Source organism: Alnus glutinosa, chromosome 6, assembly GCF_958979055.1.
Source record: "Alnus glutinosa chromosome 6, dhAlnGlut1.1, whole genome shotgun sequence".
NCBI classification, from domain to species: domain Eukaryota; kingdom Viridiplantae; phylum Streptophyta; class Magnoliopsida; order Fagales; family Betulaceae; genus Alnus; species Alnus glutinosa.
The window spans coordinates 24,973,716-24,986,756 of record NC_084891.1 but is presented as its reverse complement, the minus strand read 5'-3'; the positions used below and the strand labels follow the sequence as shown (position 1 = coordinate 24,986,756).

The window sequence follows — 13,041 nt, the reverse complement described above, 5'->3', positions numbered from 1 at the left end:
AACTACTGTCAGAGTTCTAATCGAGATCTAGAATTGCTGTCAGAGTTCTAATTGGACTCTGATCCTTTATTAGACTTCTAATCTGATATCTTTTTAGACTTCTGATCTGATCATTCTTCTTTATCTGATTGGACCATAAGTCATATCCCAATTCCACCAGGGATAGGATTACTGATCAAACTATACTTAGACTAATTAGAGTCCTATCCCAATTTACTGAGATAACTGATACCTGATTTCCCTGAAGTAGTTGCTAAATGTCTATCTCCTCCTTGGATCAGGTTGAGTGAAATTTATCCTCAACAATTACCCCCCAATTCCCTTATCTGAAGCTTGCTTGAATAATGGGAATTCTATGTCTAAGGAAACCCGAGCTTTGTCTCCTTCTGAAAATCTGCTAACCTGCAAAACCTGAGGGTTAAATCTTACCCCCTATTACCTTCTTGTTTTTCCTTAGGTTTTTCTCCCTGTCTCTTGGAATGGCTAACTTCTGAAAAACCTGTAAAACCCGAGGGTTAAATCTGACCCCCCTTTCTTCTTGCTCGACTAGGACTGATCCGAGAGGCTTTCTTCTTGCTCTCGGCTAGGACTGATCCGAGAAGTTTTGCCTTGCTCTCGGCTAGGACTGATCCGAGAGGCTTTGCTTTGCTTTCGGTTAGGATCCGAGAGGCTTTTTTCTTGCTCTCAGTTAGGACTGATTCGAGAGGCTTTTTTCTTGCTCTCGGCTAGGACTGATCCGAGAGGCTTTGCTTCTTGCTCTCGGCTAGGACTGATCCGAGAGGTTTTGCCTCTTGCTCTCGGCTAGGACTGATCTGAGAGGCTTTGCCTTACTCTCGGCTAGGACTGATCCAAGAGGCTTTGCTTCTTGCTCTCGGCTAGGACTGATCCGAGAGGCTTTGTCTTGCTTTCGACTAGGATTGATCCAAGAGCCTTTACCTACAAAAGAAGCGACATCAACGGGTTCCCGGTCCCTAGACCGGGAACACTCCGATGCTAAAGTCAGCTTTATTATTTTATTTTGAAAATATTTATTCCCCAAATCTGGGGAATTTTCTGTCTTTTATTATAACTAGTATGAATTAAAAATAAAAGTCTAGTTCTTTGCAAACATAAATGCTAAAAATAAAAGCAAGCTTGAAATTCTCGAGAGTCCTTTCTACATGATCACTGACAGATTCTGTTGTTGCCTCAGCTCTCTATGCCATGGGCTTCTACTTCTTCGGTCCTCTCTTCTTTCTATATCATCTCAGGGACCATTCTCCTGATGCCTCTCGTCTAGCTGAGGACGGTCTCGGGGATAGTAATCCCGTGGCTGCTGATCTCGAGGCTGATAGTCTCGATGATTCTGAGGCCTGTTATTTCCTGGCTGGTTTCATTGCTCTTCCAAGAACCGAACTAGCTTGCCATTCTTTATGAATTCTTCTATTAACAACCTTAGGGTTACGCACCCCTCGGTGTAATGACCTGCTTGTTTATGAAAATCACAATACTTGCCTGCATTCCTCTAAGGAGGATTACCTGGTATCTTTTGTGGTTCCCAAAATGTCGGATCTCTCTTGATTTCCATCAGGACTTCTGATATCTCGGCATTGAGAGGTGTAAAGTTGTAATCTTTGAACTTCTTTACCTGCCTCTGCTCTTCCCCATCAGCTTTTCTGAATTCTTTCCTTTTCTTTTCCGGAGCTGTCTCTCGGGATAGCCTAGAGCTGGCCATAGACTTCAGTGTCTCTTCCTGATTGATGAATTCTTCTACCTTATCCATCAGGCCCTGCAAGGTACTCGGTTGCTTCCGGACCAACTTCTTCATCAAAGGCTCCTCGGGTGAAATTCCCTGATAAATGACAGTAAAGATCATATCCTCGGTCGGATCTTCGATAGGAACCTTCTCTCGGTTGAACCAAGCCATAAAATTCTTAAGACTCTTGTTGCTTTGCTGGTGCAACGATAGCAAATATCCCGAAGGTTTCTTCTTTGTCCGGAAAGCTAGAAATTCCGTTAGGAATATTTTGGACAACTCCTTGAACTGATCAACAGAATTCGGGGGTAGCTTCCTGAACCAGTCTCGGGCATTCCCCGAAAGAGTAAGGGGGAAGGCCCGACACGCTACTTCATCAGGTGTCCAATAAAGGTCTAGATGAGCTCAAAAATTCTCTAGGTGATCTAGAGGATCTCCGTCTCCAGCATAACTTAGAATTTGGGGTACCTTAAACTTCTCGGGTAGTCGATAGTCTGCTACTCGTCTGGTGAAGGGTGAGTCTGTACCTATTAGGAGCTTATCCACAACTACGGATCTGCTTTTGTCCTTTTTTTCCATCTCCATGTACGTGCACCTTCTCTCCAACTCGGCAATAACTCTGCTCAAATCTCCTTGGCGGTCATCCTCCCTCCGAGGATTAGTGTTGCTGTTGTGATCTCCTTCCTTACGCTCATCCCTGTTCATCTCGGGATTGGGCTGTTCAAGCCTCCTGCACAGTAACTCGGCATTCCGCTGTGTTAAGGATTCGATCTTGGCTTCCAACGCTGCAATGCGATCCTGGTCTCCATTAGGCGGTGGAGGCTATGGATTATTCTGAATAACTAGCTTCATTCGGACTATGGGCTCTCGGTTGGTCTGGCTCCCAGAACGTGTGTTCATCACCATGCTGGATCTTCTTTTTCTTTTATGAGGAACGAATAATCGTTTCACACAGACGGCGCCAAACTATTGGTACAGTTTCCAATATGGTGTGACTCTGCACGTTCTTTTGATGTTCTTCACGCTTCTTAATAATTCTGCAAAACAATAAAAACTACGGGACCCTTCCGGGGGTCCTCTCCGATGCCTAAATTAGCTTCTGTAAGAAAATAATGCTCTGTGCATAAAAACTGAGTCTTCCTTTATACCTGGGGTATGTGCCTATTTATAAGCAAATAGGTAGAGTCAAAGCTGGATTAGAATTCATGCTCTTTGTCGATCTAGAACTGCTGTCAGAGTTCTAATCGAGATCTAGAATTGATGTCAGAGTTCTAATTGGACTCTGATCCTTTATTAGACTTCTAATCTGATATCTTCTTAGACTTCTGATCTGATTATTCTTCTTTATCTGATTTGACCATAAGTCCTATCCCAATTCCACCAGGGATAGGACTACTGATCAAACTATACTTTAATTAGAGTCCTATCCCAATTTACTGAGATAATTGATACTTGATTTCCCTGAAGTAGTTGCTAAATGTCTATCTCCTCCTTGGATCGGGTTGAGTGGAATTTATCCCTAACAAGTACCAAAGATATTATTTCCTTTCCACACTTGGGCTGCGGTGCAATTAACGCAAGAAATTCAAATTCTTTCCAAATTAGAAGCACCGAAAAGACCTAGCAAGCTCTATAAATACCATGTTTTGCTCTTACAAAAGGAGGAAGAGGGAAGAGCCAAGGAGCATAGAAGAGTATAGAGGCGCAGAGTTTGATTTTTATTTTCTTTGTTTTTAATTTATGTTTAATACTAGAGGTGAAGTCTAGTATTTTTATTATGTATTCTTGAGATCATGTTGTTTGTTCTTCATAGATGAATGATTAAATTTTGGAGATGATTTTTATTTGAGAGTTATTTAATAAGACAAATTTATTTTGATTCCTTATGATTTTTGTTTATATCAAATGCTCACTTTGTTTGATTTGATATGATTCGAAAATATATGGAATACTTAATTTATTGTTTCATGTTTTTGAAATCAAATTCTCAATCAACCCATATTTGATCTATTTTATATTTTTATGTCTCATGAATACGTAATAAAATACTATGTGGATCCTCGAAACCCTAGTCTTTTCCAATATTATTTTCCAAATCAAATTTATTTATTTTAGTTTTATAGTTTACTTTTTAATTTAAATTATATTCCTTTGTTCCACTTTTGAGTGGAAACCATAAGCAAAACTTCTTTTTATTTTTTATTTTTTATTTTTTACTTTTTCTTTTCTACATAATAATAAAAATTAGTTTCTCATGTCTAATCATTCCTTGTGAATCGACCTCGGACTTACCGTGATTTATTACTTGCAAAAATCTACACTTGAGTTTGCACCATTTGTGGTCCAACAATCACCCCTACTTGAGAGTAGCTTGGGCACCCTCATTTGGTCTGATGGTGGTTTCGACCACCCCTAATGGCCAAACCCAAATGCGATTTTTGTTGTTGTTGGTGTTTTGGCGTTATGGGGGTGGCCGAACAACCTCCAAAGGGTTATGGGGTGGCTCAAGCCACCTCTTTTCTTTTTTTCATTTTTTTTTTAATTTTCTTTTAGTTTTTTATTAGGCTTAGGGACACATGTCAATTTTAGGTTAATGACGTAATCTTCCGCCAAATTTTTTGATGGAAGATGGACGGATGTACCATCTCCGTCTTCAGCCATAAACAAAATATCATCTACCATATAAAATGAAGGATAAGGGGCAAAAAATAAAATCGTTAAACCAAAAGGGCAAATAAGTATTTAACCCTATACCATAAATATATAACCACAAAAGTAATGAAACTAAGTATAGCAAGCAAATTAAAGTTGAGCATATATACATGCAGCGGCTAATAGCTTAGGCATTTACGAGGTCATGCTATGTACTAGACATAGAACAACATTTGCGTACGGCTAAAATAGCAGTGACAAGATTATTGTTAAAGAATTTTCAAAATTCATAAATATATATTTATTTTATGATTTATGACTATTTTAAATGAAATGTATTAAAGAGCTTGAATGAAGATAGTCTTGCGTAAGAAAAAATAAAGTGTAATTGACATTTATAAGGATAAAAATTAGTTACAAACTGATTTTTTAATAGCATTTGTTTGTCACATATTTTTTTAATAGCATTAATAAAAAAGCATGTACTTCTCACATGCTTTAAGAACACGTCACTTTATCAGTTTGGTTTGTAGGAATTGGTTACAAAGCAACTTGTACCTAATTTTTGTCACATTTATAAGGCTCAACACACTTTACACCTTTAAAGTAACGCTTGGGTGTATGTACTCTTGTATATACTCTAGTATGGTACGAAGCATTGGACGCACACTCGCGCGTGTGGGTTGTAGGGCTAGTGGTGCCTTGATGACGCACTTGGCCATAGGATGGTCAATATCACTCATTCTTGACCATAAGATGCTTCTTAGGTAGATCTAGTAATTAGATTTATTGGACGATCACTAAAGTAAACTGTAAGATCAAATTAACTTTGATTTAACGGTTAAAATTAAATAATTACGATCTAATAGTTATTATTAAATAATCATTGATAATAATTTGATCTGATGGTCAGAAGTAAGTGTCAATTAAAATAGCATTTATGATTGTTGGATTGACCGTTAATAATAAAACAAAGTGACTGTTAGTGAATAGACATAAATAACTGCTATTCAATACAATATATTATATGCTACAATCCAGTTTTTAAAAAAGATTGAAAGTTTCTCCTCTCTTCTTATGTTTTCTCTTTAACACTTCTATACTTTAAATTTCAAGTTTCTGACTCTTTCTATAATAGAAAATTTAAGGATTTTCAGGTTTAGTTTCGTTTATGCAAAATATTACTAAACAACAGATAATTTTTTAGCTCTATTGTATCTTAGAAAAATATTTATTGTAACCATTTGCATACTAATTCTAGTAAGAACAATTGCTATTTTTTTTAAAAGAGACGTTGTAAAGCAATTTAAGAGCATTTGGTTTTCTGCTTTTTATTACTTTTCTAACAATTCTCACCAGGAATGACTCTGGAATTAATCCAGGGGCTAAAGAGATATTTGCAAAAACTCATATGTATGGTAAGCAATTCGGTTGATATTATTAAAGTTGGTGTCCTTGTGGTTATAATTAATATATTTTCCCCTTTTCTTTTATACTTAATATTTTCAGATATGTGCCCGAGCATGAGTTTCTCATTTGGGTTTCATTGTACATCCACATAAAAAACCTTCAACTTAACCTACTAAGTCTCTATATGTACATATACATGCACATAAAAAACCTACAACTTAACCTACTAAGTCTCTATATGTACATATACATGCACATAAAAAACCTTCAACTTATTATCAAAAAAAAAAAAAGAAAAAAAAAAAAAGAACCTTCTACTTACCCCTTTGAAGTTCATAAGATCTGAAAACCAGATTTTTTTTTTTTTAAAATTATTTTTTTAAGTCCTCATACTTATGATGATACACACCAATCTTTTTCTATTTCATTCCGTCAAATACTTTAACGGAATTTAACTCGAATGACTAAATTTTTTTTTTGGCTTATCCTAGAGACTTCTAAAATCGATCACTTTGATAAGATACAAAACGATTTGTAATTTAAGTCAACCACAATGACTGACTTTACATTTTTCCCTAAAAAGTATTTTTAACTATATATTCATCAAATGCAATAGTGAGTATTCGATGCAGACGTGATAGTGGCAGAGATAAGGGATGCCGAGAGGGAACAAATGACCCTCTAGCGTGTTTAGAATCACACTGCTTATTTGGTTGCCCACCTTGAGAAAGAAAATAACTCTGGTCATTGTCTATATAAATGATTCCTATAAATATCACATAAACTTGTCGAATAATTGTAACTCTCAAGCTCAAAAGGCACATGTTAAGGCAAGTACAATACATTTTTATGTCTCTTCGAGTGCTTAAAAATCAGTTCCTATAATGCATGATATATGATCTTTTGTCATCCTAAGATATAATTCTTGACCACTTTACCTATGTGGCAACCGGTAAGATAGTGTCTTATCTAGCTTTAGGGTTTTTTTTTTTTTTTTTAATAAAAAATAAAATGTCACGTGGTCAAAGATGGTCATGAGTTATATTTTAGGGTGACAATGTGTCATATCTTATAATGTATAGGTCTCTTCAAAGCAATTAATGCCATGAAAAATAGAGTACAAGGATAGAACTTGAAAGATTTATAGAAGAAGGAAAAATGTACTTGGACCTGATAATGGTTTCTAAGGCATTGTAATGGTGGAGTTTGAGAAACTAATTTTATCGATCGATGTTCAAGCCAAGAATTTTGTGTATCTTTTTTCGATATTTAGTTGTCACTTGTCATTAGAAAAAAGCATATTCTACTAATTTTGTTAATTTTTTTTTTCAAGATCAAATAATGCATTGGTTGTACATAACAATGATATGATGAAATATGTGTTGTTCAAATTTGGGTTTGAAAAATAAAATTAAAAATAATGATATTGAAACAATTGTTGAACAAATAAGGTTTATTTGACCAACACAAAAGAAATGTAATTTTTTTAAAAAAAATGAAGAAAAAGAAAAGAAAAAAAAACCTTGAGGCTTAAATATTCTTCACAAAGTTATATGAGGTTCCTTTTATTATTATATACGAGTTTATTCTAGAAGTCTATCACGTGTCACTCTTGTATCTCTCTAAAAATTATATAACTTGTAAAATTATCATTTGACTTGTGATTGAGCAATATTGAATTTTGATCAAATAATAATTTTAAAAATTATATTATTTTTAGAAAGACACGTAAGAGACTTTTAACCTCTTATAACTTTTTGAAGAATATTTAAGCCTCAAGGTTTTTTTTAAAATTTTTAATTTTTAAATTTTTAAAATACATTTCTTTAGTGTTGGTCAAATAAACCTTATTTGTTCAACAATTGTTTCTAAAATAACTGAATAGGGCGGCTGCTTTATATCAGTTTCTGCATCTAGCTATACTGGTCCCGATGTGATCCAACTTAATGCCTAAATTGTGGACGTGTCCACTTCAACAAAAGAATATCCTCTAAGAAGAATTGGGCCCGATCGGGTCTCCCGGGCGCCGCCTTATTGTCCATATTGTGTTTGAATTTCAGGCGGTTGCCGTAGCTATCTAAATAACAAGAAAACAGTTGGTTGGTACGTATAACACATCCTATACCCGCAACAAAATCTCTCCGTGCTCCACCGCTATTACCTGAAACCCTAGAAAATATTGCCAAACGAAGGCTAAGCTCTCTCTTTTGTCTTCTTCATCACGATCAAGGCTTCAATGGACAAACCCGTTACAGGTATTTTTCATCCACCTTCTGTTATGCTTGTTGTGGAACCCGAGTATTGCCCCCAGGCCCCCCGGGCTGTTGTGGATTGGTACAAGCTGGATAAAGATGCACGCTACAATAGTAGTTTGAAAGATGCCGAAGGCATGGCAAGAAAGCATCTCGCATCAATGGGGTGGGTGTTTGTGTTTGGCCGTAAGGGAGTAAAGCGCGAGTTTTTTCTCTTTTTTTTTTTTTTGATGAAAAAAAACCTTTATAACACCAACCAACCCAGAAACATCCCAACTATTTACAACCTACACTCAGGGCAAACACGAGCAACAAGCTCTATAAGCCCTATCAGCAAAGAAAAACCAGAATCCAAAGGCAAACAACCTGCCTGAGCTACAACTAAACAACTAGATAAAGGGAATATTCTAAAGCTGTACAAGCCGAAAATTCTCCTTTGTCCTCTTGAACATTCCCTTCTCCACAATTCTCGTTTTGACATCCCATTTAATCTTTGACAGCAAAGCTTCCTCAGTTGCAATATTCTTGCTATGAAGAAGAGCTTCCTCTGCCTCGACAAATTATACACTGCAACTCCCAAGCACAAAATCTTCAATCTGGTTTTAAAGCATTCCTTTCTCAATTCAGTAGAGCACCACTGAATAATCACATCCCAGGTTTGCAAAGACCGATGCTCCAAACAAAGAGACATGAGATTTCTCCATATGCGTCTACTGAAACCACACTGAAAGAATAAATGTGACCTGTTTTCAATAGTACCCCGGCAAGAAAGACACAAGCAGTCACCCTCAAACCCCCATTTACACAATCTTTCTTTGGTGATTTAAGCATCCGTAAAAACCAGCCAAAGAATAAAAGAGTGTCTAGGGACAGCTACCGGATGCCACACCACTCTCCACCAATCCACCCGAGGAGCTCTAACCCTTAAGAATTCCCACGTGTCAGCGCAAGAAAACTTACCTGCACTACCATGCCACACAGGAATATCAAATTCCTGAATATCCACCTCCGGTAACTTGCTTTGTAATTCTACTAATTTGTCTGATCGTGCAGGAGGCCAATACCACTCTCCATTCCTTATCACAGTAGATAGTTTTGCATCAAGCAAACTCCCTGCATCATACACTACTCTGTGGCCATATTTATCCAGCAAAAACCCATCAGGACCCAAACATCCAACCATAAAAAAATCTTATTGCCATCTCCCACTTTGAACCTCAACATCCTTTTAGCTAACGCCCTTAGCTTAAGAATTTGTTTCCAGCTCCATGAACATGATTGAGGAATTGGGATTTGCCAAAAGTTCCTCCCCCTCAACCAATTCTCATTAACCCAAGCTACCCAAATGGAACCTGCTTGTGCAAAAAGAGTCCACACATGCCTTAGCATAGCTGATAGATTCCATATAAAGCGCGAGTTACGCTGCACTTCACCCGGGGGAAACTGTTTTCACTCGCTTCGAACGGCATGCGAAGCCTGTATTGATGAAGGAGCAGTTTCTATGACTGTTGGGTCTAATCCTGTTTCCAGAACAGTTTCCGTTGCTTCTGGTTCTGTTTGTGAAAGGAATTCTTGTTATCGTAAGCCAATCAAATTTGATGATGTAGGTGACAACGTAAAGGGCGACTTAGGCGGCCACCCAAAGAGGAAGAGAGGAAAGGTGCTTGCAGAATTGAAGGAAATAAGGAAAGAGTCGAGCGGGACTGAATCAAACAATCTGCTCGGATCAGGAAAAAGTGTACGGAATGCAGTAACTTCTGGCTCCTCAAAGCACAAGGCTCGATCATTTTTGTGTGGGCTGATAGACAACAATGTGTTGTTGCCTCGGACAAGAGTACACTACCGTGGGAGAAATGTTTTGGCTCCATCGAAAAAAGGGCGCATAACTCGTGATGGGATTAAGTGTGATTGTTGCCACACGCTGTTTTCCCTCGCTGCTTTTGAAGCTCATGCTGGTAGTTCAAACCGTAGACCGGCTGTTTCTACGACTGTTGGCTCTAATCCTATTTCCAGAACAGCTTCTGTTGCTTCTGGTTCTGTTTGTGAAACGATTGCTTGTTATCGTAAGCCAATCAAATTTATTCATGTGGGTGACAACGTAAAGGGCAACATAAGTGGCCACCCAAAGAGGAAGAGAGGAAAGGTGCTTGCAGAATTGAAGAAAATATGGAAAGAGTCGAGCGGGACTCAGTCAAACAATCTGCTCGGATCAGGAAAAAGTGTACGGGATGCAGTAATTTCTAGCTCCTCAAAGCACAAGGCTCGATCATTGTTGTGTGGGCTGATAGACAACAATGTGTTGTTGCCTAGGACAAGAGTACACTACCGTGGGAGAAATGGTTGTGCTCCATCGAAAAAGGGGCACATAACTCGTGATGGGATTAAATGTGATTGTTGCTACAGGCTATTTTCTATCACTGCTTTTGAAGTTCATGCTGGTAGTTCAAACCGTAGACCGGCTGCCAATATTCTACTCGAAGATGGGAGGTCTCTGCAGGATTGTCGAAGGCAGGGGATTAATAATCACTCCACAAGAAAGCTACAAGAGAATGAGGAGTTATGCTCTGTTTGTCACTATGGGGGTGAATTAGTTTTATGTGATCAGTGTCCATCCTCGTTCCACAAGAGTTGCATTGGCTTGCAGGATGTTCCAGATGGTGATTGGTGTTGCCCGTCATGTGCTTGTGGAGTTTGCGGTCATGGCAAGTTTCAAGAAGACAGTGGGAATTTTTTAGACGATAGTTTTGTTACTTGCAAGCAATGCGAGCACAAATTTCACAGTGGGTGCCTAAGGAGTAAAAAGATGGTCAACAAAGATCGTCCGTTCTGTGGCAGAAAGTGTGAATGCATATTTCTGGGCCTTCGCAAGCTTTTAGGGAAACCAATTCCAGTGGGTGTTGATAATTTGACTTGGACACTATTGAAGTCCACATATTCTGAAAGCTGCAATCTTGCAGATTCTCCTAGTATTGAGGCCTCCATGGAGGATTACAGAAAGCTCAATGCTGCTCTAAGTTTGATGCATGAGATTTTTGAGCCTGTCAAACAACCTCTTACTAACACAGACCTTGCTGAAGATGTAATTTTCAGTAGAGGGTCAGAGCTTAAACGATCCAACTTCCGAGGGTTCTACACTGTGCTCTTGGAAAGAAACGATCAAGTGATTTGTGTGGCTACTGTAAGGATTTATGGGGAAAAGGTGGCAGAAATACCTCTTGTTGGCACCAGTTTTCAACATCGTAGATGTGGAATGTGTCGCATATTGATGGATGAGCTTGAAAAGCAGCTGATGGCACTTGGAGTGGAAAGGCTAATTTTGCATGCTGCTCCTACTGTGCTCAAGACGTGGACAACTTCATTTGGGTTTTCCAAGATGACAGATTTTGAGAAGGTGCAGTTGATGGATTATACTTTCCTGGATTTCGAAGATACCATCATGTGTCAGAAGCTCCTAATGAAGAAACCTGCGGCAGAAATTGTGGACCAGGGACTTGTAGATACTGCTGTGAAGCATGGAAAACTCAGACCCTGTTTGGTAAGTAGTTTAGTTGAGTTGTTAAATATTTGTGTGTTGCGTAGTAAAAAGTGATTAATGTAATATAAAATTTAAGAATATTTTAACGAAAGGCAAATAAGTTTTGTTTAGTAGTGAATTTTTTTATTTGAATAGTAATAAAAATGATTGATGTGATATAAAATGTGTAAAAAAGTTAAGAATATTATTTTTTTAAGAAGTAAAAAGAAATAGAGGAAAATTTAGAGTGATTTGCCAAACAACCCCTCTATTTTCAGTTCTTTGATGAAGAAGTCAATTTCCAGGAGGCAAGCAGGGACTGCAACAGTGACTATTCCAAGAGGAGGAAGATATCATCACCATGGGAGAGGCAAAGCAGTGACTATTCCAAGTTCTGCAAGAGGAGGAATATATCAGCATCTGACAGCCGACTCCCATTCCTTGATACAACTGGGAGATATCTTATGTCAGCATTTTAAATATCACTTCATCAGACCCTTAACTTCTTTGTACAGAATGTATGTAACAGAGGTCAAAAGATTTAATTTATTTATTTCTTTTTGATAGCTTTTCTGACGTCGCATGTTTTTTTACCTGATATTTCAGTTCATCTTGCTTTGATAAAATATGTTTATATATGATTGAGACTTTGAGTCTGAAATCCGCTGAGTTTTTCTGCTGCATTTAAATACTTAATAGTTTATTCCTCTCAAGCTATGAAATTGTGCACTATCCAAAGCTCCCCTAAGGTATATTTTTTTCTCACTGATTTTTAACTTCTGGAAATTCTAATGAGAGGGATTTTTTTTTGCAAAGATGGTCAAATTGACCAACTCGCTAGTTGAACCTAGAACCTATAAACTCTGGCATTCTTTCTAGGTTGTAACACACACAATAAAAAGCATTTAATTCTCAGAAAATCTGGATCAAAAGATCCACTGCTGAATATGCTCAAAAATATTCTTGAACTTGTCCCTATAGAAACAGTCAGTGACCAAATCAATGCGGAAAGAGACGGTCACTAACGGACTAAGTAAAAGAAAAAGTGTTGCATCTTAGGAAGAGTGTATCAGATGAAGGTGACTAGGCCCTAGTAAGATAAGGTTTGACTTTTGACTAATATAACATTAAATTTCTCTCTTGTTTAGAAAATTCAGTTGTTTTAAATCATATCAGCGAACATCATACCTTATTGAGAAAGCTTTCACACACACACGTATAGCATGAGTTGAGTATACTGTTTTAATTTTTATCTGCAGGAAAATTTATGCTTTTTGATTACTTGACTCTCAATTATATGTTTGTATATTTTTTTATTTGCGACTTGATTGTTTTATCAGTTATTAATACATGCGGTGTTTGAAGCTAACATTAAGGAAAAATTATTTTTCTGCATTTTTTTTTTCACTTATTTCAGCTTTTCTGTGTGGATCGTCTGAACGGACCAATTTTTTATTCCAAACGAGTTAGTAACATGT

General features: G+C 37.5%; 1 protein-coding gene across 1 annotated transcript; it reads left to right on the top strand.

The window, feature by feature from the left end:
• Positions 1 to 9,394: 9,394 nt before the first annotated feature.
• Positions 9,395 to 12,042, top strand: LOC133871653 (increased DNA methylation 1-like). The gene is made up of 2 exons (XM_062309081.1): positions 9,395 to 11,584; positions 11,842 to 12,042. Exons 1-2 carry the CDS (start codon positions 9,395 to 9,397, stop codon positions 12,040 to 12,042), a joined length of 2,391 nt encoding a protein of 796 aa, XP_062165065.1.
• The last annotated feature ends 999 nt before the right edge of the window (positions 12,043 to 13,041 follow it).

Excerpts from the sequence above, each read along its gene's own strand:
- LOC133871653 (XM_062309081.1), top strand. The coding sequence starts at position 9,395 with ATGGAACCTGCTTGTGCAAAAAGAGTCCACACATGCCTTAGCATAGCT. Across the intron at positions 11,585-11,841 it reads GAAAACTCAGACCCTGTTTG|TTCTTTGATGAAGAAGTCAA; the intron begins GTAAGTAGTTTA and ends CTCTATTTTCAG.